Source organism: Scyliorhinus canicula, chromosome 13, assembly GCF_902713615.1.
Source record: "Scyliorhinus canicula chromosome 13, sScyCan1.1, whole genome shotgun sequence".
NCBI classification, from domain to species: Eukaryota; Metazoa; Chordata; class Chondrichthyes; order Carcharhiniformes; family Scyliorhinidae; genus Scyliorhinus; species Scyliorhinus canicula.
The window spans coordinates 5,836,545-5,863,696 of NC_052158.1; the positions used below are offsets into that span (position 1 = coordinate 5,836,545).

Genomic DNA, 27,152 nt, shown 5'->3' on the forward strand with positions numbered 1-27,152 from the left:
AACTCATGTTAGAAGTCTATTGGTGACCATTGTCGATTGTTGTAAAAACCCATTTGGTTCACTAATGCCGCTTAGGGAAGGAAATCTGCTATCCTCACCTGGTCTGACCTACATATGATTCCAACGTTGTTGACTCTTAAATGGAGCAGGTTTAGCACCATCGGCTAAATCGCTGGCTTTGAAAGCAGGCCAGCAGCACGGTTCAATTCCTGTACCAGCCTCCCTGAACAGGTGCCGGAATGTGGCGACTAGGGGCTTTTCACAGTAACTTCATTGAAGCCTACTCGTGACAATAAGCGATTTTCATTTTATTTTTCGAATGGCCCAGCAAACCACTCAGTTCAAACGGCAATGAGGGACACCCACATCTAATCAAGAAACAAACTCTGGATTGTAAAGGGACAGTGTGTCAGATCACACTCTGGAACAATTCCATCCGCCAGCGACTGACCAGTGGGAAATTTCCCCGGGTCTCCCCTGAATGTCAACCGATCAATTTGTATGTTTCTTGTGGGAGGCTTCCATCATTAGTACAATACAGGTCATGGATCAATCATACATTAGGAGAGAAGACCCTTCAGCCCATCATGTTCCTGTCAGCTTTCTCATCTCCCATCTCCCTGCTCTCCCTATCTGGCCTGCATGTGACTCCAGACCCACAGCAACCTGATTGACTCTTAGGTGCCCTCATTAACGGCCTGACCAGCCACTAAGTTCTGCTTTTTGTATTTGTTCTTTACGGGCATGTCGTATGGCCGGCATTTATTGTCCATCCCTAATTGCCCCTTGACAAGGTGGTGCTGAGCTGCCTTCTTGAAGCCGCTGGACTCCCTGATGTGTATGTACACCCACCGTGCTGTTAGGGAGGCAGCTCCAGGATTTGGACCCGGCGACACTGAAGGAACGGCCGATATATTTCCCAGTCAGGATGGGGAGTGACTTGGAGGGGAACCTCCAGCTGGGGGGTGATCCGAGGTATCTGCTGCTCTTGTCCTTCTAGATGGTGGTGGCCGTGGGTTTGGAAGGTGCTGCCTGAGGAACCTCGGTGAGTTCCTGCAGTGAATCTTGTCGATGGTGCACAAGGCATCTGGTCTGTCCACTGTATCTTCCATACTTTGACCACATCACTACATGAGTTGGGTTGATTAGCTCAGCTGGCTGCGCGGCTGGTTCGTGATGCAGAGCGGCATCAACAGCGCAAGTTTAATTCCCGCACCCGGCTGAGGCTATCCTTCAAGAACCACCTTCTCAACCTTGCCTGAGGTGTGGTGACCCTCAGGTTAAACTATCACTGATCAATGTTGTCCAAAGGAGGAAGCAGCCACTGGTCCTCAGGGACTGTAGCGATTATAATTTACAACAAGGAACCTACAGATAAAAAGTTGCATCTTGTAGATGGTACACACACTGCTGGCCCTGTCAGTAACTCGGACACCTCCTGAAGGAATAAAAGATTTTGTTCACAGAGCCTGACTGAAGAAAAAAAAGTTCGACATAACTCAGAATTTACCAATGGAATTCCTCAAGTCTAAGTATGAATACTTTGTTGCTGTTGTGGGGTTGTTGGTGGCTTCATTGTATTCTCACGGAGGCAGTTCTGGTGCAGGCAGAGACGGTAACAACCGAGCCCAGTTTCTGCTCTGTCCAAACCATGGCTTGCAAGCAGCAGGCGGAGGGTTTGGCCGAGTACCTCAACTGCCCCATCTGCCTGGACCTCTTCACCGAGCCGGTGATCCTGGACTGCGGCCACAACTTCTGCCAGGGCTGCATCGGGCGCTACTGGCAGGAGGGCGAGAGAGTGTCGTGCCCCGAGTGCAGGAAGGTGTTCCAGGAGAGGAACCTGCGGCTCAACCGGGCACTGGGCAACCTGGCGGACAGGGCGCGCAGGCTGCTGGTGCAGGAGGAAGCCAGCGATGGGCCGGCGCAGCAGCAGCAGCAGGAGGAGGAGGAGGAGGAAGGTGTGGAGGCAGGCTCCGTCCCCCAGGCACCCGGGGGAGGTCACAGCCCCGGGGCGGGGGGGAAGCAATTCCGCTTCTACTGCGACGAACACCGGGAGGAACTCAAGCTCTTCTGCGAGACAGACAAGGAGCTGATCTGTGTGATGTGCCTGGACGGCAGGGGTGGCCAGGGTCACCGCTCCCACAACTTCATGCTCATCAGTGAAGCCGTGGAGATGTACAAGGTAAAAAGCAAAACACACAAAAGAGGCACAGTGTTCCAATGTAAAGGGTTGGGTTCTCTGCTCCCCCAAGTGCATCCCACTAAGCGCCATTCTCCACCCCTGCCGCTTGTCGAGGGGATTTCCCATTGCGGCTGCCCCACGTTGCCGGGAAACCTGCGGACACGGAGTGGGCTGCTGGCGGCAACAGAGAACCCCAGCAGAGGGAGTTCGACCAAATGCCATCCGACCAAATTATATCATGTTCTCATTTGAAAGCGAACACGGTGCCCCCTTTAAAGGGCTGATATCGAGTTTATTGTTCCTTTATCTTTTCGCATGGAATGTGGGCTTTTAGAGCCAACGTTTATCGTCCATCCCTAATTGCCCCTTGACAAGATGGTGCTGAGCTGCCGACTTGAAGCCGCTGCAGTCCCTGAGGTGTAGGTCCACCCACCGTGCTGTTAGGGAGGGAGCTCCAGGATTTGGACCCGGCGACACTGAAGGAGCGGCCGATATATTCCCCAGTCAGGATGGGGAGTGACTTGGAGGGGAACCTCCAGGTGGAGGGGTGATCCTAGGTATCTGCTGCTCTTGTCCTTCTAGATGGTGGTGGCCGTGGGTTTGGAAGGTGCTGCCTGAGGAACCTCGGTAAGCTCATGCATTTGTTGCCCATCCCTAATTGCCCTTGAACCTGGTGGCTTTCTTGGCCACATCAGAGGATATTTTAGAGTCAACACATTGCTGTGGGTCTGGAGTCACGTGCAGGTCAGACCAGGTAAGGATGGTAGATTCCCTTCCCTAAAGGACATAAGTGAACCAGATGGGTTTTTATACGAACAGTGATGATAGCTTCCTGCTTACCATTACTCAACTCCGAATTTCATGAATGGGATTTAAATTCACGTGGGTGGGTTTGAACGCATGCCCTCAGAACGTTACACTGGCTGATGATGTTACCACTATGCCCCTGCCTCCCCCAATCTATCTGTTTGTATGTTTGCACCTGGAGTACTGGGCGCAGTATTGGTCTCCTTGACTGGGGCTGGTTTAGCACAATGGGCTAAACAGCTGGCTTGTAATGCAGAACAAGGCCAGCAGCGCGGGTTCAATTACCGTACCGGCCTCCCCGAACAGGCGCCGGAATGTGGCGACTAGGGGCTTTTCACAGTAACTTCATTGAAGCCTACTTGTGACAATCAGTTATTATTATTATTATTATTATTATTGGAACTTTCCGCCCATTGTGATTCAGTGTTCCCGCTGGCACCACACCCCTGCCCATGGCTTCCCCTGCAGCGTCAGGAGGCGTCAATGGGAAATCCCATTAACAAGCGCCGGGAGTAGAGAATCCTGCCGCCAACGAATGCCGTGCCTCCGAGAAACACATGGCTAGGAAACCGGCGAATCCAGCTCCTTATCTAAGGAAGGATGTGCTTAACATAGAAAGCAACCGAGGTTCACCAGACTAACCCTTGGGATGGCGGGGTTGTGCTGGGGAGAGCGAATTCGGAAACTAGGCCAGTATTGGCTCGAGTTTAGTCAAATGTGACATGTTGAAATGCACACAGTTGCCACGGGGTCCGACAGAGTAGATGGAGGAAGGATGTTTACCCTGGCTCCGAGGCTCAGAACCCAGGGACACAGTCTCAGAATGAGAGGCAGGCCACTTCAGTTTGAGGCGAGAGGAATTTCTTCACTCAGAGGGTGGTGAACCTATGGATGACCAGTGGGATCTCCGGCCTACCTGCCCCGCTTTCCCACGCGGCACGCACCCAACGGCAGAAGATTCTCCGCTCTTCCAGCTGTCCAATGGGGTTTCCCATTGTGGGTACCACACGCGGTCGGGATTCATGTGGGTGGGGTCACTCCGGAGGATCCTGCTAATGGAGAGTCCTGCAGGAGGTTTCGGTTCCGCATGACTCTTCATCAGAGCTGAATGGATGACGTAAGGGAGAATGTACCTCCGGAACATTCCGCCGGCTGTCACCTTTCTGCAAACCCGATTTACCATCACCTTGAAATACTGACCAGGGTTGGATGAAAATTCTTTGATTCATGCGAATGGTTCCAGCGATGAGGGACTTCGGACACCTGGATAGAGGGAGAGTTTGGGATTGTTCTCCTTGGAGAAGAGGAGTTTGAAGGAGGTCGAGGGGACATTTGATAGAGATCCTTAAAATCAGAAGCGGTCTGGGCAAAGTAGACAGGGAGAAGCTCCCCATTGGCGGAAGGATCGAGAATGAGAGGCCAAAGATATAAGGGGATTGGCAAAAGCCAAGTCACTGTTGAAAAATAAGGGGGTCGCTCATTTAAAACCAAAATTAAGAGAAATTATTTCTCTCAGAGGGTTGTGAGTCTCTGGAATTCTCTTTCTCAAAAGGCAGCGGAAGCAGAATCTCTGAATATTTTTGAGGCAGAGCAAGATAGATTCTTGATTAACAAGGGGGTGAAAGGTTATCGGGGGGTCAGCAGGAATGCGGGGTTGAGGTCACAATCAGATCAGCCATGATCTTATTGAATGGTGGAGCAGGCCCGAGGGGCTGAGTGGCCTCCTCCTGATCCCTATTGGTGCGTTTGTTTTTGTGACAGACACAATGGGCTGAATTGCCCTTTTTCGGCAAGGTAGCAAATCTGTGAAAATGACCCCCCCCCCCCCCCCCCCCCCCGGGAGTTTGGTTCGGCTGGGGTGATGGCGGCGTGGGTGTGGGGAGGGGTGATGGTGGTGTGGGGAGGGGTGATGGTGGTGGGGGGGAGAGGGGCTGGTGAGGGGACTGGTGGGTGGGAGAGGAGCGGGTTGGTGGGTGGGGGGAGGGTGTTGGTGGGTGGGGGAGGGGTGATGATGGTGGAGGTAGAGGGGCTGGTGAGGGGGCTTGTGGGTGAGGGAGGAGGGGGTTGGTGGGTGGGGGGAGGGGTGATAGTGGTGGGGGGAGAGGGGCTGGTGAGGGGGCTGGTAGGTGGGGGAGGAGAGGGTTGGTGGGTGGGGGGAGGGGTGATGGTGGTGGGGGAGAGGGGCTGGTGACGGGGCTGGTGGGTGAGGGAGGAGGGGGTTGGTGGGTGGGGGGAGGGGTGATGGTGGTGGGGGAGAGGGGCTGGTGACGGGGCTGGTGGGTGAGGGAGGAGGGGGTTGGTGGGTGGGGGGAGGAGGGTGTTGGTGGTGGGGGAGAGGGGCTGGTGAGGGGACTGGTGGGTGAGGGAGGAGGGGGTTGGTGGGTGGGGGGAGGGTGGTGGTGGGGGGAGAGGGGCTGGTGAGGGGGCTGGTGGGTGAAGGAGGAGGGGGTTGGTGGGTGGGGGGAGGAGGGTGGTGGTGTGGGGAGGGATGGTTGTGGATGGGGAGGAGGAGAGGGTGATGGCAGTGGGGGGGGGACTGGTGGAGGCGGAGTGGTGGGGGTGTTGGTGGGGAGGGGGAGTGGGGTGGTAGTGCGTGGGGGTGAGGGGGAAGTGGGATGGTGGTGGTGGGGTGTGGTGGAGGGGGCAGCTGCAGTTCTGCTGATATTAGGCTGGGTCCTTCCACAGCAACTGTGTAGCCAAAATCTTTAACATGTAGTTTGTGGACAAGCTCACTCACCCCGTGAATCTGAATTTCAGGACAAGCTGAAATCGCTATTTGACATTCTTCGAGTCAAGTCTGTTTTCCTGGAAGCTAAGATAACACAAAAACAAGTTCCAGAAGTGGACGTAAGTTTTCACCGTGACTTATTTCCACCCTTGTTACTTGCTTGCACCCCCTCCCTCACATTTGACCCCCTGGGTCTGATTAAAGTTGTTAAAGAACAAAAAGAACAAAGAACAATACAGCAGAGGAACAGGCCCTTCGGCCTCCAAGCCTGCGCCAATCACGTGCCCTACCTAATCAACCGCCTGTATCCTTCTGTACCCCCTCTGTTCATGTGCTTATCCAGATAAATCTTAAAGGTCGCTAACGTATCGGCCTCAACCACCTCACTTAGCAGTGCATTCCAGGCCACCATCATCCTCTGTATAAAAACCTTCCCCTGCACATCTCCGCTGAACCTTTCCCCCCTCACCTTGAACTCATGCCCCCTTGTAATTGTCATTTCCACCCTGGGAAAAAGCCTCCAACTGTTCACCCTATCTATACCCCTAATAATTTTATAAACTTCTCTCAGGTCACCCCTCAGCCTCCGTCTCTCTAGGGAGAACAATCCCAGTTTATTCAACCTCTCCTCGCTAATACCCTCCATACCAGGCAACATCCTGGTGAACCTTTTCTGTTCTCTCTCCAAAGCCTCCAAGTCCTTCTGGTAGTGCGGTGACCAGAATTGGACACAGTATTCCAAATGTGGCCTAACCAAAGTTCTATATAATTGCAACATAATTTTTGAGCTTTTATACTGAATACCACGTCCTATGAAGGCAAGCAACTTTACCACCATTTCCACCTGTGCTGCCACTTTTAAGTATCTGTGGACCTGCGCGCCCAGATCTCTCTGTGTCTCTTTGCTCCTAATGGTTCTACCAATTATTTTATAGCTCCCAGCTGAATTGGATCGAACAAAATGCATCACCTCGCATTTGCCCGGGTTAAACTCCGTCTGCCATTTCTTGTCATTCCATCAGGACCAAACCAGTCAATTGCAGAACTTTGTGATGTCCGAGTTCAACAAGATGCACCAGATCCTGATCCGGCTGGAGAAGCGGCTGATAATCGAGCTGAAGGAGAACGTGGAGACGGTCGCGGAGAAGCTGGAGAAAAACCTGTTGGACATCCAGCAGAACCTGACTACCATCCAAGAGAAACTGTCGAGATCGCAGATACAGCTGGACCAGGAGGACACTATTGCCTTCTTAAAAGTAAGTGTTTCCACATGTGGATCAGTAAAAGCTCTCCGGTTCAGCAAACAGCTGGAGCAAAACATGGCATAGCGGGAAATTTGGCCGATTGGATCAGTAACTGGCTATCAGATAGAAGACAGAGTGTGGTGGTAGATGGTAAATTTTCCTCCTGGAGCCCAGTCACCAGCGGTTTACCACAGGGATCAGTGCTGGGTCCTCTGCTATTTGTGACTTTTATTAATGACTTGGACGATGGAGTTGAAGGTTGGGTTAGTAAATTTGCTGATGACACCAAGATTGGTGGAGTAGTGGATGAGGTGGCGTGCTATATTGTAGGCTGCAAAGAGACATTGATAGCATGCTGAGCTGGGCTGAAAAATGGCAGATGGAGTTTAACCCTGATAAGTGTGAGGTGATTCATTCTGGTAGGACAAATTTGAATGCGGATTACAGGGTTAACAGCAGGTTTCTGAAGAATGTGGAGGAGCAGAGAGATCTCGGAGTTCATGTCCATGAATCTCTGAAAGTTGCCACCCAAGTGGATAGAGCCGTGACGAAAGTGTGTTTGCATTTATTAACAGGGGGATTGAGTTTAAGAGCCGTGAGGTTATACTGCAACTGTGCAAGACCTTGGTTAGACCGCATTTGGAGTATTGTGTGCAGTTCTGGTCACCTCATTATCAGAAGGATGTGGAAGCATTGGAAAGGATGCAAAGGAGATTTACCAGGATGCTGCCTGGATTAGTGGGTGGGTTTTATGGGGAAAGGTTGAGGGAGCTAGGGCTTTTCTCATTGGAGCGAAGGAGGAAGAGAGGTGACTTAATTGAGGTGTATAAGATGATGAGAGGGATAGATAGAGGGGATGTTCAGCGACTTTTTCCTCGGGTGGATGTAGCTGTTACAAGGGGGCATAACTATAAGGTTCATGGTGGACGATATAGGAGAGATGTCAGAGGTAGGTTCTTTACTCAGAGTGTGGCTGGGACGTGGAACGCACTCCCAGCTATGGTAGTGGAGTCGGACACTTTAGGAACTTTCAAGCGGTTATTGGATAGGCACATGGAGTGCACTAGAATGATTGGGAATAGGCAGGCAGATTTGATCTAGACTAGTTCGGCACAACATTGTGGGCAGAAGGGCCTGTACTGTGCTGTACAGTTCTATGTTCTATGAAACACGCCTCCACTTCCTGCTGCATGTAAACAGCTTCTTTCCTGTTTGCGTTGGGTGGTTGGAGAGGTGGTGGTGGTGGTGGAGTAGTCACGTCACTGGACCGGTAATGCAGTAGTCCCAGGCTAATGCTCTGGAAACACGGGTTTGAATCCCACCACGGCAGCAGGCGGAATTGAAATTTAATAACATCTGGAATTAAAAACTGAAAACTGCTCGACAAACTCAGCAGATCCGGCAGCATCCGTGGCGAGAGAAGCAACAAGAGTGTATGAACGGACCTGAAATTAACTCTGCATCTCTCTCCACAGATGCTGCCAGACCTGGTGGGTTTTTTTCCCAGCATTTTTCTGTTTTTATTCCATATTTCCAGCGTCGGCAGTATTTTAGTAAAGTCCAGTATCGAAAAACTGGTCTCAGTAACGGTGACCAAGGGAACTATTGTCCATTGGGAAAGAAACACGGTCGGTTCACTCATGTCCTTCAGGGAAGGAAATCTGCCGTCCTTACCTGGTCTGGCCTACATGAGTCTCCAGATCCACAGCAATGTGGTTGACTCTTGACACCCCCACTCTTGGAAAAAGCTTGTTGCTATCCACCCTGTCCATACCTCTCATAATTTTGTAGACATCAATAAGGTCCCCCCTCAACCTCCGTCTTTCCAACAAAAACAATCCTAATCTACTCAAACTTTCTTCATAGTTAGCACCCTCCATACCAGGCAACATCCTGGTGAACCTCCTCTGCACCCTCTCTAAAGCATCCACAGCCTTCTGGTAATGTGGCGACCAGAACTGCACGCAGTATTCCAAATGTGGCCTAACTAAAGTCCTATACAACTGTAACATGACCTGCCGGCGCTTGTACTCAATACCCCATTCGATGAAGGCAAGCATGCTGTATGCCTTCTTGACCACTCTATCGACCTGCGTTGCCACCTTCAGGGTACAATGGACCTGAATTCCCAGAACTCTCTGTACATCAATTTTCCCCAGGACTCTACCATTGACCATATAGCCTGCTCTTGAGTTAGATCTTCCAAAATGCATCACCTCGCATTTGCCTGGATTGAACTCCATCTGCCATTTCTCTGCCCAACTCTCCAATCTACATTTTGCTGTATTCTCTGACAGTCCTCCTCGCTATCTGCAACTCCACCAATCTTAGTATCATCTGCAAACTTGCTCATCGGACCACTTATACCTTCGTCCAGATCATTTATGTATATCACAAACAACAGTGGTCCGAGCACGGATCCCTGTGTTTATCCAAGGATTTAATTGTGATTGACGGCACATTTCCTTCCCTCAAGGACATTAGTGACCCAGATGGGTTTTTAAACAATTGATAAGGGCGTTATGACTGTTTTTTGAAATTCCAGATTTTATTCATTGAATTTTAATTCCACCAGGTGCCATGGTGGGGATTGAACCCATGTTTCCAGAGCCTGACCCTGGGACTCTTGGATCACTAGTCCAGTGACATTACCACTGCATCCCCACTCCCCCCCGCCATGTCATGGTATTGCCCGAGGGGTAATTATCGAACCGGACACCAGGAATAACTAAATTCCCCGGTCTCGTTCAAAAGAAAGCATTGGGATCGTCCGTGTGATAAGGCAGCTGAAGCCTCAGTTTAACAAAAGGTGGCATGTCCGACTGTACAGAACTCCCACAGCACTCCATCAAACACTTGGCCAAGAGCTCGGTTTTAAGTTGTGTCTTGTAGGAGTGCATTCCGGAAGAGGATCGGGTTGGCTGAAGGCAGGGCTGCCAATGGTGGGGGAAGTGCTGGCACAGCGGCACAGTGGTTAGCACTGCTGCCTTACGGCACCCGGGATCTGTGTTCAATTCTGGCATTGGGTCACCGTCTGTGCGGAGTATGCACCTTCTCCCCGTGTCTGCGCGTGTTTCTGCCGGGTGCTTTGGTTTCATCACACAATCGAAAGATGTGCAGGTGAGGTGGATTGGCCATGCTAAATTTCCCCTCAGTGTCCAGGGTTGTGCGGGTTAGATGGGGTTGCAGGGATAGGGCAGGCGCCTAGTTAGGATGCTCTTTCGCAATGTCAGTGCAGACTCGATGGGTTGAATGACCTCCTTCCGCACAGTAATGAGTCTATTCTATGTGTGATCGGTCAAGAATTGGAGAAACCCATGGGCTATACGGCCGGAGATATTGCTGCCTCCTAAAGGTGGGATATGGCCGGAGATATTGCTACCTCCTAAAGGTTGGATATGGCCGGAGATATTGCTACCTCCTAAAGGTGGGATATGGCCGGAGATATTGCTACCTCCTAAAAGTGTGATATGGCCAGAGATATTGCTGCCTCCTAAAGGTGGGATATGGCCGGAGATATTGCTGCTTCCTAAAGGTGGGATATGACCCGAGATATTGCTACCTACTAAAGGTGGGATATGGCCGGAGATATTGCTACCTCCTAAAGGTGGGATATGGCCAGAGATATTGCTACCTCCGAAAGGTGGGATATGGCCGGAGATATTGCTACCTCCTAAAAGTGTGATATGGCCAGAGATATCGCTACCTCCGAAAGGTGGGATATGGCCAGAGATATTGCTGCCTCCTAAAGGTGGGATATGGCTGGAGATATTGCTGCTTCCTAAAGGTGGGATATGGCTGGAGATATCGCTGCCTCCTAAAAGTGGGACATGGCCGGAGATATTGCTGCCTAAAGGTGGGATATGGCCGGAGATATTGCTTCTTCCTAAAGGTGGGATATGGCCGGAGATATTGCTACCTCCTAAAGGTGGGATATATCAGGAGAAATTGCTACCTCCTAAAGGTGGGATATGGCCGGAGATATTGCTGCCTCCTAAAGGTGGGATATGTCCGGAGATATTGCTACCTCCTAAAGGTGGGATATGGCCGGAGATATTGCTACCTCCTAAAGGTGGGATATGGCCGGAGATATTGCTGCTTCCTAAAGGTGGGATATGGCCGGAGATATTGCTACCTCCTAAAGGTGGGATATGGCCGGAGATATTGCTGCCTCCTAAAGGTGGGATATGTCCAGAGATATTGCTGCTTCCTAAAGGTGGGACATGGCCAGAGATATTGCTGCTTCCTAAAGGTGGGATATGGCCGGAGATTTTGCTGCCTCCTAAAGGTGGTATATGGCCGGAGATATTGTTGCGTCCTAAAGGTGGGATATGGCCGGAGATTTTGCTGCCTCCTAAAGGTGGGATAAAGCCGGAGATATTGCTGCTTCCTAAAGGTGGGATATGGCCGGAGATATCGCTGCCTCCTAAAGGTGGGATATGGCCAGAGATATCGCTGCCTCCTAAAGGTGGGATATGGCCAGAGATATTGCTGCTTCCTAAAGGTGGGATATGGCCAGAGATATTGCTGCCTCCTAAAGGTGGGACATGGCCGGAGATATTGCTACTTCCTAAAGGTGGGATATGGCCAGAGATATTGCTGCCTCCTAAAGGTGGGATATGGCCGGAGATATTGCTACCTCCTAAAAGTGTGATATGGCCAGAGATATCGCTACCTCCGAAAGGTGGGATAAAGCCGGAGATATTGCTGCTTCCTAAAGGTGGGATATGGCCGGAGATATCGCTGCCTCCTAAAGGTGGGATATGGCCAGAGATATCGCTGCCTCCTAAAGGTGGGATATGGCCAGAGATATTGCTGCTTCCTAAAGGTGGGATATGGCCGGAGATATTGCTGCCTCCTAAAGGTGGGACATGGCCGGAGATATTGCTACTTCCTAAAGGTGGGATATGGCCAGAGATATTGCTGCCTCCTAAAGGTGGGATATGGCCGGAGATATTGCTACCTCCTAAAAGTGTGATATGGCCAGAGATATCGCTACCTCCGAAAGGTGGGATATGGCCAGAGATATTGCTGCCTCCTAAAGGTGGGATATGGCTGGAGATATCGCTGCCTCCTAAAAGTGGGATATGGCCGGAGATTTTGCTGCCTCCTAAAGGTGGGATATGGCCGGAGATATTGCTGCCTCCTATAGGTGGAATATGGCCGGAGATTTTGCTGCCTCCTAAAGGTGGGATATGGCCGGAGATATTGCTGCTTCCTAAACGTGGGATATGGCCGGAGATATTGCTACCTCCTAAAGGTGGGATATATCCGGAGATATTGCTACCTCCTAAAGGTGGGATATGGCCGGAGATATTGCTGCCTCCTAAAGGTGGGATATGTCCGGAGATATTGCTACCTCCTAAAGGTGGGATATGGCCGGAGATATTGCTGCTTCCTAAAGGTGGGATATGGCTGGAGATATTGCTGCTTCCTAAAGGTGGGATATGGCCGGAGATATTGCTGCTTCCTAAAGGTGGGATATGGCCAGAGATATCGCTGCCTCCTAAAGGTGGGATATGGCCGGAGATATCGCTGCCTCCTAAAGGTGGGATATGGCCAGAGATATTGCTGCTTCCTAAAGGTGGGATATGGCCGGAGATTTTGCTACCTACTAAAGACGGGATATGGCCGGAGATATCGCTGCCTCCTAAAGGTGGGATATGGCCAGAGATATTGCTGCTTCCTAAAGGTGGGACATGTCCGGAGATATTACTGCCTCCTAAAGATGGGATATGGCCGGAGATATCACTGCCTCCTAAAGGTGGGATATGGCCAGAGATATCGCTGCCTCCTAAAGGTGGGATATGGCCGGAGATATCACTGCCTCCTAAAGGTGGGATATGGCCGGAGATATCGCTACTACCTAAAGGTGGGATATGGCCGGAGATATTGCTGCCTCCTATAGGTGTGATATGGCCGGAGATATTGCTACCTCCTAAAGGTGGGATATGGCTGGAGATATTGCTGCTTCCTAAAGGTGGGATATGGCCGGAGATATTGCTGCCTCCTAAAGGTGGGACATGGCCGGAGATATCGCTGCCTCCTAAAGGTGGGACATGTCCGGAGATATTACTGCCTCCTAAAGGTGGGATATGGCCAGAGATATTGCTGCCTCCTAAAGGTGGGATATGGTCAGAGATATCGCTGCCTCCTATAGGTGGGCACAGTAAGAAGTCTTACAACACCAGGTTAAAGTCCAACAGGTTTGTTTCAAACACGAGCTTTCGGAGCACGGCTCCTTCTTCAGGTGAATGGAAAGGCTTGTTCCAGAAATGTTTATATAGACACAGTCTATAGGTGGGATATGGCCGGAGATATCGCTGCCTCCTAAAGGTGGTTTGCCAAGTTCTTACTCTCAGGACAGTTGAATTGCGTCTCAAAAGATGAAACCTTAATATTGGAGTTAGCCATTCCGAGGTAGAATCAATAGTATCCAAACAGTGCAGAAGGAGGCCATTCAGTCCATCGAGTTTGCACTGACCTTCTGAAAGAGCACTCTACCCAGGCCCAGCCCTGCTCTATCCCCATAACCCAACTCATTGGTCATGGCCAATCCACCTAAACTGAACCTCTTTGTACATTGAGGGTCAATTTTAGCATGGCCAATCCACCTAACCTGCATATCTTTGGATACAAAGAGGCAATTTAGCATGGCCAATCCACCTAACCTGCATATCTTTGGATACAAAGAGGCAATTTAGCATGGCCAATCCACCTATCCTGCACATCTTTGGACACGAAGAGGCAATTCAGCATGGCCAATCCACCTAACCTGCACATCTTTGGACACTAAGAGGCAATTCAGCATGGCCAACCCACCTAAGTCTTACATCTTTGGACAGGTATTGTCAGGGGACCCTTCTTCACACATGTGGGGCGGGGTTAAAATCTGGAACTCTCTCCGCCTTCCCGCCCCAAAAGAGGCTGTCGCGACTATGGGGGGATGGGGGGAGGGGGGGAGGGAGGGAGGGGGGTCAATTGACAAATTCACCATGGAGATTGATAGGTTTTGTTTGGGAAGGATATTGGAGGTTAAAGAATGCAAGGTGATTTGATGGAGTTAAGATTACAGATCAACCATGTTAACTGAGTTGGGGGGGGGGGGATGGCATTATTTTGTTTCTGTTTCAAAAGTGCTTCTGACACGATTGGCTGCACGGTTTGGGGTGTACAACTGCACCTCTCCACTCCCCCATCATATAAGATGCCGGAACTAAATTGCCCCTTTTCTTGGTTTTGTTTTAGGACCAGGTTGACCAAGAGATGAGGTATGTGCTGTTGTTTACAGAGACTCTTACGCAGCCTGAAAAGTCCCGTTGTTCTCGCTTCCACTGTGTAATGTTGATGTTCTTTGTTATCAGTGACGACACCGGACAGCTTCTGCTGTCCTCCGATCATTTGCCGATGGGAATATTCCAAGGACCTCTGCAGTATGCGGCCTGGAAGGAAATGGCTGATTGTATCAGTCCAGGTGAGGAGTTTAGTACATGTACTCCCCCCACCCCCTCTTTAACCACTCAAAATCTCATCCGCTTCAGAGAACAGCCAAAAGAAAAACAGGAAAACCTTCAACCGTGTGTGCGAGCAACATTGTGTCCCATCGAATGTATCTATCGGGCTGTCACACCGAGGCATTGACCACAATGTCCTCGCAACATTGCCATTGAAAGCAGCTCGCTGGCCCCCAAGGCTAAAGGGTTTGCGTTAAACTCTTAAACAGAGCTGGAAGGAGTTCCACAAAGAAGCATTGTTCAGGAACAAACCCACTACATTGTTACACAGCGATGAAACCACTTGTTCTGCGGATGTAGCTAAACACCCTTACAGTGCGAGGGCTGATGTAGCAAGTGGAATTTTTGTGACAGCAAGCTTTAACGTTTGCCCTTTAAGCTCGAAGGACAGGTTAAGGGGACAGGGTGAGCCTGTTGCTTTTAAGTTTGGGGGCTTTTTAAAATCCCGTTCTGCTGGTGTGCAGTTCCAGTTGTCAGTCCTTTGGGAGTACACAACTTGACTGCTGCTGAAAACACAGTTTTTTTGTTGAAGCGCTTCACCCATCACGACAATTCGCAAGAATAGAAACATAGGCCGTAATTCTCCGTTTGTTGCGATTCAACATTCCCTCTGGTAACTCAGCCCTGCTAATGGGATTGGGCGTAGTGTGGGGTGGTTACAATGAGAAACACCGCTAACAATCGGCGGAAAGATAGAATCCTGGCAGCAGCGAATGGAGCGCGGCCAAGAACCAGGCGGCCGGCTGACTGGAGAATCCCGCCCATGGAAAATATTAGCAGGAGAAGGCCACTCTGCCCTTCGAGCCTGCTCCGCCATTCAACCCCAATCATGGCTGATCGTCTATCTCAACACCATACTCCAGCACTCCCCATGACACCTTCAGAGTCTAGAAATCTATCTATTTCCTTCTTAAATATATTCAGTGACTTGGCCTCCACAGCCTTCTGAGGCAGAGAATTCCACAGGTTCACCACTCTCTGAATGAAGTTGTTTCTCCGTATCTCAGTCCCAAATGGTCTGTTCCATATCCGGAGACTGTGACCCCTTGTTCTAGATCCACCCCAGCCCCAGACAGAGGAAACAACATCTCTGCCTCCAGTCTGTCCAGACCTGTCAGAATTTTATATGTTTTATTGAGATCCCCTCTCATTCTTCTAAACTCCCGGCCCAGTCAACCAGATTTCTCCTCGTATGGCGATCCTGCCATCCCAGGAATCAGTCTGGTGAACATTTGCTGCACTCCCTCTATGGCAAGTATATCCTTTCTTAGATATGGAGCTGAAACTGAACACAATACTCCAGGTATGGTCTCACCCAGGCCCTGTACAGCTGTAGTAAGATATCATTGCTCCTGTAGTCAAGTCCTCTTTCAATGAAGGCCGACATATCATTTGCCTTCCTAAATGCTTGCTGCACCTGAAGGTTTGCCTTCAGTGCCTGGTGTACAAAGACATGGGGCTGGATTCTCTCCTCCCCGGCGGGGTGGGGGGTCCCGGTGGGATGGAGTGGAGTGAACCACTCCGGCGTCGGGCCGCCCCAAAGGTGGGGATTTCTCCGCACCTTTAGGGGCCAAGCCCTCACTTTGAGAGGCTGGGCCTGCGCCAGAGTGCTTCCTATCCCGCCGGCTGGCGTGGAAGGCCTTTGGCGCCACGCCAGCCGGGGCCGAAGGGACTTCGCTGGCCGGCGGAAGTCCACGCATGCGCCGGAGCGTCAGCGGCTGCTGACGTCATCCCCGCGCATGTGAAGGGGAGGGGGTCACTTCCGCGTCGGCTATCGCGAAGGCTATGGCCAACGCGGAAGGAAAAGAATGCCCCCACGGCACAGGCCTGACCGCGAATCGGTGGGCCCCGATCGGGCCAGGCCACCGTGGGGGCACCCCCCCAGGGTCAGATCGCCCCGCGCCCCCCCACCCCCCCCAGGACCCCGGAGCCCGCCCACGCCGCCAGTCCTGCCGGTAAGGGAGGTGGTTTGATTCACGCCGGCGGGATCAGCATTACAGCAGCGAGACTTCAGCCCATCGCGGGCCGAAGAATCGCTGGGGGGCAGGGGGGGCGGCCGCCGACTGGCGCGGCGTGATTCCCGCCCCCGCCGAATATCCGGTGCCGGAGAATTCACGCCAGACCCCGGCGATTCTCCTACCCAGCCGGGGGGAGGGGGGGGGGGGTCAGAGAATCCCGCCCATGATTACCATTAAAGTAATACTCTGCCACCTGTTTCTCCATCTGAAGTAGATAAATTCACATGTATCCACGTTCTCCACATCTGGCACATATTTGCACATTCACTCAACCTGCCTCAATCACTTTGAAGCCTCCTTAACATCCTCCTCACCACTGACATTCCCACTATGTTTCGTGTCATCAGCAAACTTAGAAATATTACATTTGGTTCCTTCATCCAAGTCCTTGATGGATATTGTGAATAGCTGGGGCCCAAGCACTGACCATTGTGGGACCCCACTTTGAAAAAGACCTATTTATTCCTCCTCTATGTTTTCTGTCTGCTAAAAAATTCTCGATTGATACCAATATATTATCCCCAATCAATTCAATTGTGCAATTTAATTTTGCACTCGAATCTGGTCTTTCACCAAAAGCTTTCTGAAAACCTAAATACACCCCATCCACTGGTTCACCCTTATCTATTCTAGTTACATCCTCAAAAAGCGATGTTGACTTTAACTTATCCCATTGATATTTTCGAAGTGTCCTGCTTTCCGCAACCTTTAGATTAGATTCTAGCATATTCTCTATTACTGATAAGCAAACCCATCTGTAATTCCCTGTTTTCCACCTCCCTCTTTTTTAAATAGCGGGTGACATTTGAAACCCTCCAATCTGCTGGGACTATTCCTAAATTTGCAGAATTTTGGAAGATGATAACCAACGCATCTACTATTTCCATGGCAACCTCCTTCACTACACTGGGATGTAGAGTATCGCACTTCTGTCCCATTAATTTCTCCAACTCTATTTTTCCACTAATACTAATTTCCTTCAGTTCCTCCGTCTCACCAAACCTTTGGTTCCTTCACATTTCTGGGAAGTTATTTGTGCCTTCCTCCATGAAGACAGACCAAAGGTTCAATTGTTGTGACATTTTCTTTTTCACCATTATTAATTCTCCTGTTTCAGACTGTGAGGGGCCTACATTTATCTTCACTAGTCTTTTTCTTTCTGTACACTTACAGATGTTTTTACAACCTGTTTTTATGTTGCATGCAAGTTTACTCTCTAACTCTATTCTTCCCTTCTTAATCGATTTCTTTGCCAAATACTGAACTTCTCCCAATCCTCAGACTTGCAACTTTCTCCAGCATCTTTATCCGACTCCTTGTTGGATCTAATACTAGCCTTCATTTTGTTCGCCATGACTGGGCCGTTTTTCTTGCTCTGCTTTGCTACCAGAACAAAATGACTGCCAAGTGTAAAAAGAACAAAAGCCAGAAGTTTAAACCCAGGGATTGAAATGGGATCGACCAGAATTTTACACTCAGAGATTGGGAATGGGATTGACCAGAATTTTACACTCGGGGATTAGGAATGGGATCGACCAGAATTTTACACTCAGAGATTGGGAATGGGATTGACCAGAATTTTACACTCAGGGATTGGGAATGGGATTGACCAGAATTTTACACCCAGGGATTGGGAGTGGGATTGACCAGAATTCTACACACTGAGATTGGGAATGGGATTGTCCGGAATTTTACACTCGGGTATTGGGAATGGGATTGTCCGGAATTTTACACTCGGGTATTGGGAATGGGATTGTCCGGAATTTTACACTCAGGTATTGGGAATGGGATCGACCAGAATTTTACATTCGGAGATTGGGAATGGGATTGACTAAAATTTTACACTCAGGCATTGGGAATGGGATCGACCAGAATTTTACACTCGGAGATTGGGAATGGGATTGTCCAGAATTTTACACTCACGGATATGGAATGGGATTGTCTAGAATTTTACACTCAGGGATTGGGAATGGGATCGACCAGAATTTTACACTCAGGGATTGGGAATAGGATTGACCAGAATTTTACACTCAGGGATTGGGAATGGGATCGACCAGAATTTTACACCCAGGGATTGGGAATGGGATCGACCAGAATGTTACACCCAGGGATTGGGAATGGGATCGACCAGAATTTTACATTCGGAGATTGGGAATGGGATTGACTAAAATTTTACACTCAGGCATTGGGAATGGGATCAACCAGAATTTTACACTCGGAGATTGGGAATGGGATTGTCCAGAATTTTACACTCACGGATATGGAATGGGATTGTCTAGAATTTTACACTCAGGGATTGGGAATGGGATCGACCAGAATTTTACATTCGGAGATTGGGAATGGGATTGACTAAAATTTTACACTCAGGCATTGGGAATGGGATCAACCAGAATTTTACACTCGGAGATTGGGAATGGGATTGTCCAGAATTTTACACTCACGGATATGGAATGGGATTGTCTAGAATTTTACACTCAGGGATTGGGAATGGGATCGACCAGAATTTTACACTCAGGGATTGGGAATGGGATCGACCAGAATTTTACACTCAGGGATTGGGAATGGGATCGACCAGAATGTTACACCCAGGGATTGGGAATGGGATCGACCAGAATTTTACGCTCGGAGATTGGGAATGGGATCGACCAGAATTTTACACCCAGGGATTGGGAATGGGATCGACCAGAATGTTACACCCAGGGATTGGGAATGGGATCGACCAGAATTTTACGCTCGGAGATTGGGAATGGGATCGACCAGAATTTTACACCCAGGGATTGGGAATGGGATTGACCAGAATTTTACACTCGGAGATTGGGAATGGGATTGTCCAGAATTTTACACTCGGAGATTGGGAATGGGATCGACCAGAATTTTACACCCAGGGATTGGGAATGGGTTTGACCAGAATTTTACACTCGGAGATTGGGAATGGGATTGTCCAGAATTTTACACTCGGAGATTGGGAATGGGATCGACCAGAATTTTACACTCGGAGATTGGGAATGGGATCGACCAGAATTTTACACCCAGGGATTGGGAATGGGTTTGACCAGAATTTTACACTCGGAGATTGGGAATGGGATTGTCCAGAATTTTACACTCCGAGATTGGGAATGGGATCGACCAGAATTTTACACCCAGTGATTGGGAATGGGATCGACCAGAATTTTACACTCGGAGATTGGGAATGGGATCGACCAGAATTTTACACCCAGGGATTGGGAATGGGATTGACCAGAATTTTACACTCGGAGATTGGGAATGGGATCGACGAGGCCGAATGTAATATTTTGCCAAATGACACTAGCAGTTCTTGCCGACATCATGGAGCAGGGGGTCGGCGGGTGAGCAGGTGAATCGGATGTGTTTGCGCCGGCAATCAAGCAGCCAATTTAAATTAAGTAAAGAGCAATCGACTGTGATTTTGCAGCCACCTGTCTGCCTTCCAGACAGAGAATGTGCAGACTCCGCACAGACAGTGATCCAAGCCGGGAATAAGATAAAGCAAATGTGTCTGGGCACTGAAGTCCGAGATTGGTTGTGCTGCCACGACACTCATGCGTTGTTCTTCTTTTGCTATTGATTTTTCCTCGGTTAACAGCTCCCTGAGTCAGCGCCACTGTGGCTGCCCCCCTCCCTCCATTCCCCACCCCCCCCACCCCCACCCTGAGAGAGGACATTGGCACCGCCAACCCTCTTCTCACCTTCCCTGATGGTGTTCAGCCTTTCACAGTGGCTGCTTCATGTCCCTGGGCCAATGATCGGCCAGCGAATGGGAAATCATGCTTGGGGGCTGACTCTGTCCGGGAGCGTGTTTGGCGCCAGCTTCCAGGCCCACCAGTGCACACGCCCAACAGGTGAAAAATCCCTACCGGCAATTCACTTCGTCCACAAAACAAAATCCCTATTTTTCAGCAAAATGACTTTTGTCCACCTCATGAAGTAAATTTTGTCACATGAAAGTTTAAATCTTATACATTGACACTTGCGGAGACTCATTAAAGAATTGTGCTGTTCCCAACCCAACCATGACTGGTTGCAGCCATTTTAATAGTAATTTGATGACTTATTTTTTTGAAGCTGTTCTTAGAAATGCATTTGTGAGAAAGCCTCACTGAATGAGCAACTTTTATTTTGAGAGAAGAACTTTAAAACATTGCTTCTGATTGTCATCGGCAGTAGGAGCATTGCAGATCTTTTGATATTGATATTTTGGACATTTAAAAAATGGCTCTTCTTTTCAAGGAAGTCAATAGCTGGCCTAGAGAGTAGGCCCTTGGCCTTCTTTACAGGCCCCCCACATGAGGGGAGAGGGGATAGGCTCCCTGCATGAAGGTGTGGCCTCCTTTGACAAGGGTGTTGAACCTCTGGATGATGGGGTGGAGGAGGGGTGGTGGTGGTGGAGGAAGTGAGACTCCTTTCCCAAGGGTGTAGGCTCCTCCGATACAAGTTTCCACATATTTTCATCGGAAATGATAATTGGGTGTTGTTTAAAGGGGGGTTGTTCAATCCACTAACACCCTTGCGTAAAGTGATAATATACTCCTCGGTACCTTCATACCGCCCTCCCCTCCCTTCCCCAATTAGGGGACGTAAGGTTTCACTGCACTTGATACTCTTTCTCTCTGATTCTGAGGCAGGATGGTGGAAAGGCCTCGGGTCCCTGACACTGAACCTCGTGCTGGTCGTTCAACTCGCAGGAGACTCAAATAGGTGTTTAAATACCGTGCTAACCGTCCGTCTTTGAGAGGAGCTGTGAAGTGAACAGATCCTATCTGAGGGACCTTTATCTCTCAGGTGGCAATCTTGATTTGCATTTGTATAGCCACTTTCAAATCCCCAAGGGCTTTACAGCCAATTAAATACTTTTGAAGTGCACGAAACTCAGCAGCCAAATTATGGACAGTAAGATCCCACAAACACAGATCAGATAACTGAGCAAAGTTTTAGTGTTGGTGATGGAGGGGAGGATATTGTCAAGGGAGAAATCTCTGGTTGATGGGGAGCTGCCAACCTTCCATAGCAGAAAGGGCAATCCAATATCAGGATCAGCAACATGTCAACAGCAAAATATAGATAGACTGGAGAGTTGGGCAGAGAAATGGCAGATGGAGTTCAATCCAAGCAAATGCGAGGTGATGCATTTTGGAAGATCCAATTCAAGAGCGGACTATACAGTCAATTGAAGAGTCCTGGGGAAAATTGATGTACAGAGAGATCGGTGAGTTCAGGTCCATTGTACCCTGAAGGTGGCAACGCAGGTTGATAGAGTGGTCAGTTGTATCGGACTTTGGTTAGGCCACATTTGGAATACTGCATGCAGTTCTGGTCGCCACATTACCAGAAGGATGTGGATGCTTTAGAGAGGGTGCAGAGGAGGTTCACCAGGATGTTGCCTGGTATGGAGGGTGCTAGCTATGAAGAAAGGTTGAGTAGATTAGGATTGTTTGCATTGGAAAGACGGAGGTTGAGGGGGGACCTGATTGAGGTCTACAAAATTATGAGAGGTATCGGCAGGGTGGATAGTAACAAGCTTTTTCCAAGAGTGGGGGTGTCAATTACAAGGGGTCACGATTTCAAGGTGAGAGGGGGAAAGTTTAAGGGAGATGTGCGTGGAAAGTTTTTTACGCAGAGGGTGGTGTGTGCCTGGAACGCTTTGCCAGCGGAGGTGGTAGAGGTGGGCACGATAGCATCATTTAAGATGCATCTAGACAGATATATGAACGGGCGGGGAACAGAGGGAAGTAGATCCTTGGAAAATAGGCGACAGGTTTAGATAAAGGATCTGGATCGGTGCAGGCTGGGAGGGCCGAAGGGCCTGTTCCTGTACTGTAATTTTCTTTGTTGTTTTGTTCTTTGTTCTCTCCAGCAAGCTGAAACAGAAAGCATTGGCGCTAACTGATGTGCCGACAGAACATACTCCCTGACCACAGCATTAGAGTTGTACATCGATGCATAAAACATTTCTTAGAGTTTTTTGGGGATGTAAGTAATAGGGTAGATAAAGGGGGACCAGTAGATGTAGTATACTCCTATTTCCAAAATACATTCAATAAGGTGCCACATCAAAAGGTTAAAGGGCAAGTTTAAGGCGCACGGCATTGGTGGTAATATGTTAGGATGGTAGGGGATTGACTAACAGACAGGAAGCAAAGGGTTGGCATAAATGGGGCATTCTCAAGTTGGCAGGCAGTGAATGTTGGAGCGTAGCAAGAATCAGTGCAGGGGCCTCAGCTATTTACATTCTATATTAACGACTCAAGCGAAGCGAGGAATCAAAGTTTTCATCAAAGTGGAAATGTAAACCGTGGGGAGGACACAAAGAGGCTGCAAAGAGATATCGACAAGTTAGGTGAGAGGGCAACAAGATGGCCGATAAGCGCAATGTGGGGAAGTGCGAGGTGATGCACTTTAGTAATAAGAATAGAAAATGCAAAATGTTTTTAAGAGGCAGTAAATGTTGATAAAGGTTGAGAGCACAGTCTCACGATAAGAGGTCAATCATTTCGTGCTGAGGTGAGGAGAAATTACTTCAAAGGGTTGTGAATGGTTGGAATTGTCTACCACGGAGGGTTTCAGATGCTCCATCGTCGAATACAGTTAAGGTTTGGATAGACAGGGCAGCACGGTGGGACAGTGGTTAGCACTGCTGCCTATGGAGCTGAGGACCCGGGTTTGAATCCCGTCCCTGTGTCACTGTCCGTGTGGAGTTTGCACATTCTCCCCGTGTCTGCGTGGGTCTCACCCCCACAACCCAAAGATGTGCAGGGAAGGTGTATTGGCCACGCTAAATTGCCCCTTAATTGAAAAAAAATAATTGGGTACTCTAAAATTTATTAAAGAAAAGGTTTGGTAGACAGATTTTTACGCTCTGGGAATTAAGGAAAATTGGATGTGGGCGGGAAAATGGAGTTGAAGTCCAAGTCCATTCCTGAATGCCGGAGCAGGCTTGATGGGCCGAGTGGTTCATCCCTGCTGCTATGTCTCGCACGAGGAAGGGGTAACAAATGCTGGCTCAGCCAGCGACTCCCACATCCAGTAAATGAATAATATAGATGAGCTACGGCTGAAACCCACGCACGAACCCTGCAAACCAGTTCAGAACCAGTTTACAAGTGTTTCAAAAAGTTAGGGCTGCTTGGGTGTGTGTACCAAGGGGGTGAGGGCGCTGTGCGTGATTGCAAACATAAGCTGTCCCGCAGGTACATTTTGTAAAAATAACATTGCTCGGAGATGTTTAAACATTGGTCTCAGCTCGCGTCAGGCACGTCCCTGACCAAAGAGGCAACAGCAAACTCTGAATCCATATCAGTGTCCGTGGCATCCAAATGGATGTTTAATGTTGGGAGTTTAACAATGATTTCTGTAATATACCTATGTTGCCAGCAGAGGGCATTGCTGTAATGCATGTTCAAAACAGTGAACAAATCAGCATTTTTCAGATTTGCTAAAAATGGGAGTCTTTTAGATGGAAAGGGAATAGTTTCAACTCCGATCCATCCCAGCCGCGTGTTTTCCGGCGGCGGGAGACGGCATACTGTTGGCTAGTGGCGGGATTCTTGGCTCCCACCGCTTCTCAATGGGAATTTCCATTGACATCACCTCACAACACTCACAAACCAGTGGGCGGGGGCGCGTTGCAAACGAGACCAGAGAATCTCATCGCCAGCAAACAGCTGGAGAATTCCGAGCATCATTAGAGCAATCACTTTGTTGCATTTTATAAACCTCTTACATTTGTTCTCTCACTGTCTCTGGTGCTTTTTAAAAAAAATAATTTTTATTGAAAATTTTTTACAAAATATATAACAACAAACAGTAGCAAGCAACAATAATACAATATAATAAGCATAACACCCCCAAGACCGTAGCAACACATATGTCGAACCCCCCCACCCCCTCCAAAACCCGGTAAACAACAAGAGAACTTGAAAATAAATTAAAATTAAATAATCATAGTCAACGGCCCCCCCCCCCCCCGGGTTGCTGCTGCTGCTGACCTAGTTCCCTATCGCTGAGCCAGAAAGTCGAGGAAAGGCTGCCACCGCCTAAAGAACCCTTGTACCGATCCTCTCAGGGCGAATTTGACCTTCTCCAGCTTAATAAAACCCACCATGTCATTGATCCAGGTCTCCACGCTTGGGGGTCTCGCATCCTTCCACTGTCGCAAGATCCTCCGCCGGGCTACTAGGGACGCAAGTCTCTGGTGATTTTATTCGCCACAGTGATCTCATGTTTTTAATAGACTCCATCTACAAGCCACTAAAGCAGGAGTGTGATGGAAAACCCTCCACTTGACTGCATAAGCGCGGCTCCCACAACACTCAAGAGGCTCCACACCATTACAGTCGCCCCGCTTGATTGGCACCCAATCCACCATCTTAAACATTCCATCTTCCGATGGCCGTGTGCACCATCGACAAGATTCACTGCAGGAACTCACCGAGGTTCCTCAGGCAGCACCTTCCAAACCCACGGCCACCACCATCTAGAAGGACAAGAGCAGCAGATACCTGGGATCACCCCCCACCTGGAGGTTCCCCTCCAAGTCACGCCCCATCCTGACTGGGAAATATATCGGCCGTTCCTTCAGTGTCGCCGGGTTCAAATCCCGGAGCTCCCTCCCTAACAGCACGCTGGGTGTACCTACACCTCAGGGACTGCAGCGGCTTCAACAAGGCAGCTCAGCGCCACCTTGTCAAGGGGTAATTAGGGTTGGACAATAAATGCTGGTCCAGTCAGTGAGCCCCATATCCCACAAAAGAATGCCTTTGAAGCCAGCGAACAATCCTCTTGCACATGACAACGGTCCAATTTTGGGAAATGGTAACCTGTCTTTTGGAAATACTGATGGGATTGGGAACAACAATGCTTTTATCGAGCCCCCCCTCCCCTCCCCCAACCACTACGCCTCTACTTATTTGAGGTCCACTTCATCTCAAACTATTTTCAGTTCTGATAAAGTTTATTAACCAGAGACATTAATTGTTTCTCTCGACCGATGTGGACCATTTTTTAAAATTTCGGATTTCGAACATATGCGGTATTTTTTATGTAAAACGTGATCTTTAACGAGTAAAACCACTGAGTTTCGAGAAATCGAATCTATAGCTTTAGAAAACACTTATTTTGTGAGTTACTTATTTATTATCTCCTCTCTCTCTCTCCTTCTACCAGTTCCCGCTTCAGTGACCCTGAACCCAAAGACGGCCCACACTTGGCTCCTCATATCGGAAGACCTGACCAGCGTCAGATATGCCAACAAACAGCAACAGCTCCCCGACACGCCGGAGAGGTTCAACCCCTCCCTCTGCGTGCTGGGCTCGCAAGGATTCACCATGGGGAGGCACTACTGGGAGGTGGCGGTGGGGGAGAGTAGCGAGTGGGACGTGGGAGTGGTGAAGGAATCTATCAACAGGAAGGGGGACATCACCGCCATTCCGCAGGCTGGATACTGGATCGTGTGGCTGAGGAACGGCAATGATTACAAGGCAGGCTCCCTGCCTCGCACCCGCCTCCGGCTGAATGTCAGGCCCCGGAAGATAGGCGTGTACCTGGACTACGAGGGCGGCCAAGTGTCCTTCTACAACGCAGACAACATGTCCCACCTCCACACCTTCACTGACTTGTTCACGGAGAAACTTTACCCTTTCTTCAGTCCCTGCTTGAGTGGGCATGGGGAGAACTCAGAACCACTAAAAATCTGTCAGTCCACATTTCATTGATGGCCAAGAGGTCAATCCCAATCATTCCCCTACCCCCACCCCCCCCCCCCCCCCCCCCCCCCCCACCCCCCCCCCCGTCCCCTTCGAATCTCCCCTTCAATCCTCTCGACCCTTTCAGTACAGGCCAGAAATGGCTGAGCAGGAGGTGGAGATGGACACGGGTGGGGAAGATAAATCTGACGCGATGGCTGTTCCACCTATTGGAGCCCCCACCCAGTATCCTGTGGAACCAATGGAGACGGATGTCAGGGGGGGGCTGTGGGAGGGAGGGGATGGGGGGGTCAAACAGTGGCAAGGTGCAAAACAAATGGCGAATGCGACCATTTGTTTGCACTGCGCTGCCACCCCTTGTCCAATTTCTCCTTCCACCTGTCTTTCTTCATGTTGTCCCAATCTAATCTCCATCCCTCATCCCCCTCCCCGACCCCCTCCCCCTTTCACCTGTCTTTTCAAAGCAGCTTTTCCTCTTCCCTTTTTATTCGAGCGTGTGGCTTTAACTAACGGAGCTCTCAGCAATCTCCCAATCTGACGCCGATGTGCCAAATTCAGACACTTTGGAGAGAATTTGTCCGCCCATTGTAAACAACCGCTCACAATTTCGCAACCCTCGACTGTGTATCAGACACCCCCCTCCATCTCAACCCTGAAGCTTCTCAGACACATTGGTCGGAATTCTCCGGCCATCGGGATTCTCAGTTGGGAAATCCCATCGGTCGCAGCGGGAGTAGAGAATCCCGCCACCAGCGAACAGGAAGGCCAAATTCTCCGACCTCGCCAGCAGCAGTGGAGGAGATCGGCCTGTTCTTGTATCTCACTTAGAGTAGGGTTTCTAAGACAGCACACGGTACCTGGATTGCCATCTGGGGTTGGGTTCTCCAATCTCCCGGTCGCGTGTTTCTTGACGGCGCGCCCTTTGCTGGCAGTGGGGTTC

General features: G+C 49.7%; 1 protein-coding gene across 1 annotated transcript; it reads left to right on the plus strand.

Annotated features, from left to right (window-relative positions):
- Window positions 1–1,622: 1,622 nt before the first annotated feature.
- On the plus strand, window positions 1,623–26,237 carry LOC119976244 (zinc-binding protein A33-like). Its single transcript, XM_038816598.1, has 6 exons — window positions 1,623–2,182; window positions 5,747–5,836; window positions 6,740–6,973; window positions 14,210–14,232; window positions 14,326–14,435; window positions 25,674–26,237. The coding sequence occupies exons 1-6, from the start codon at window positions 1,652–1,654 to the stop codon at window positions 26,219–26,221; spliced, it is 1,536 nt and encodes a 511-aa protein (XP_038672526.1). The 5' UTR covers window positions 1,623–1,651; the 3' UTR covers window positions 26,222–26,237.
- The last annotated feature ends 915 nt before the right edge of the window (window positions 26,238–27,152 follow it).

Excerpts from the sequence above, each read along its gene's own strand:
- LOC119976244 (XM_038816598.1), top strand. The coding sequence starts at position 1,652 with ATGGCTTGCAAGCAGCAGGCGGAGGGTTTGGCCGAGTACCTCAACTGC. Across the intron at positions 2,183-5,746 it reads AAGCCGTGGAGATGTACAAG|GACAAGCTGAAATCGCTATT; the intron begins GTAAAAAGCAAA and ends TCTGAATTTCAG. Across the intron at positions 14,233-14,325 it reads CAGGTTGACCAAGAGATGAG|TGACGACACCGGACAGCTTC; the intron begins GTATGTGCTGTT and ends CTTTGTTATCAG.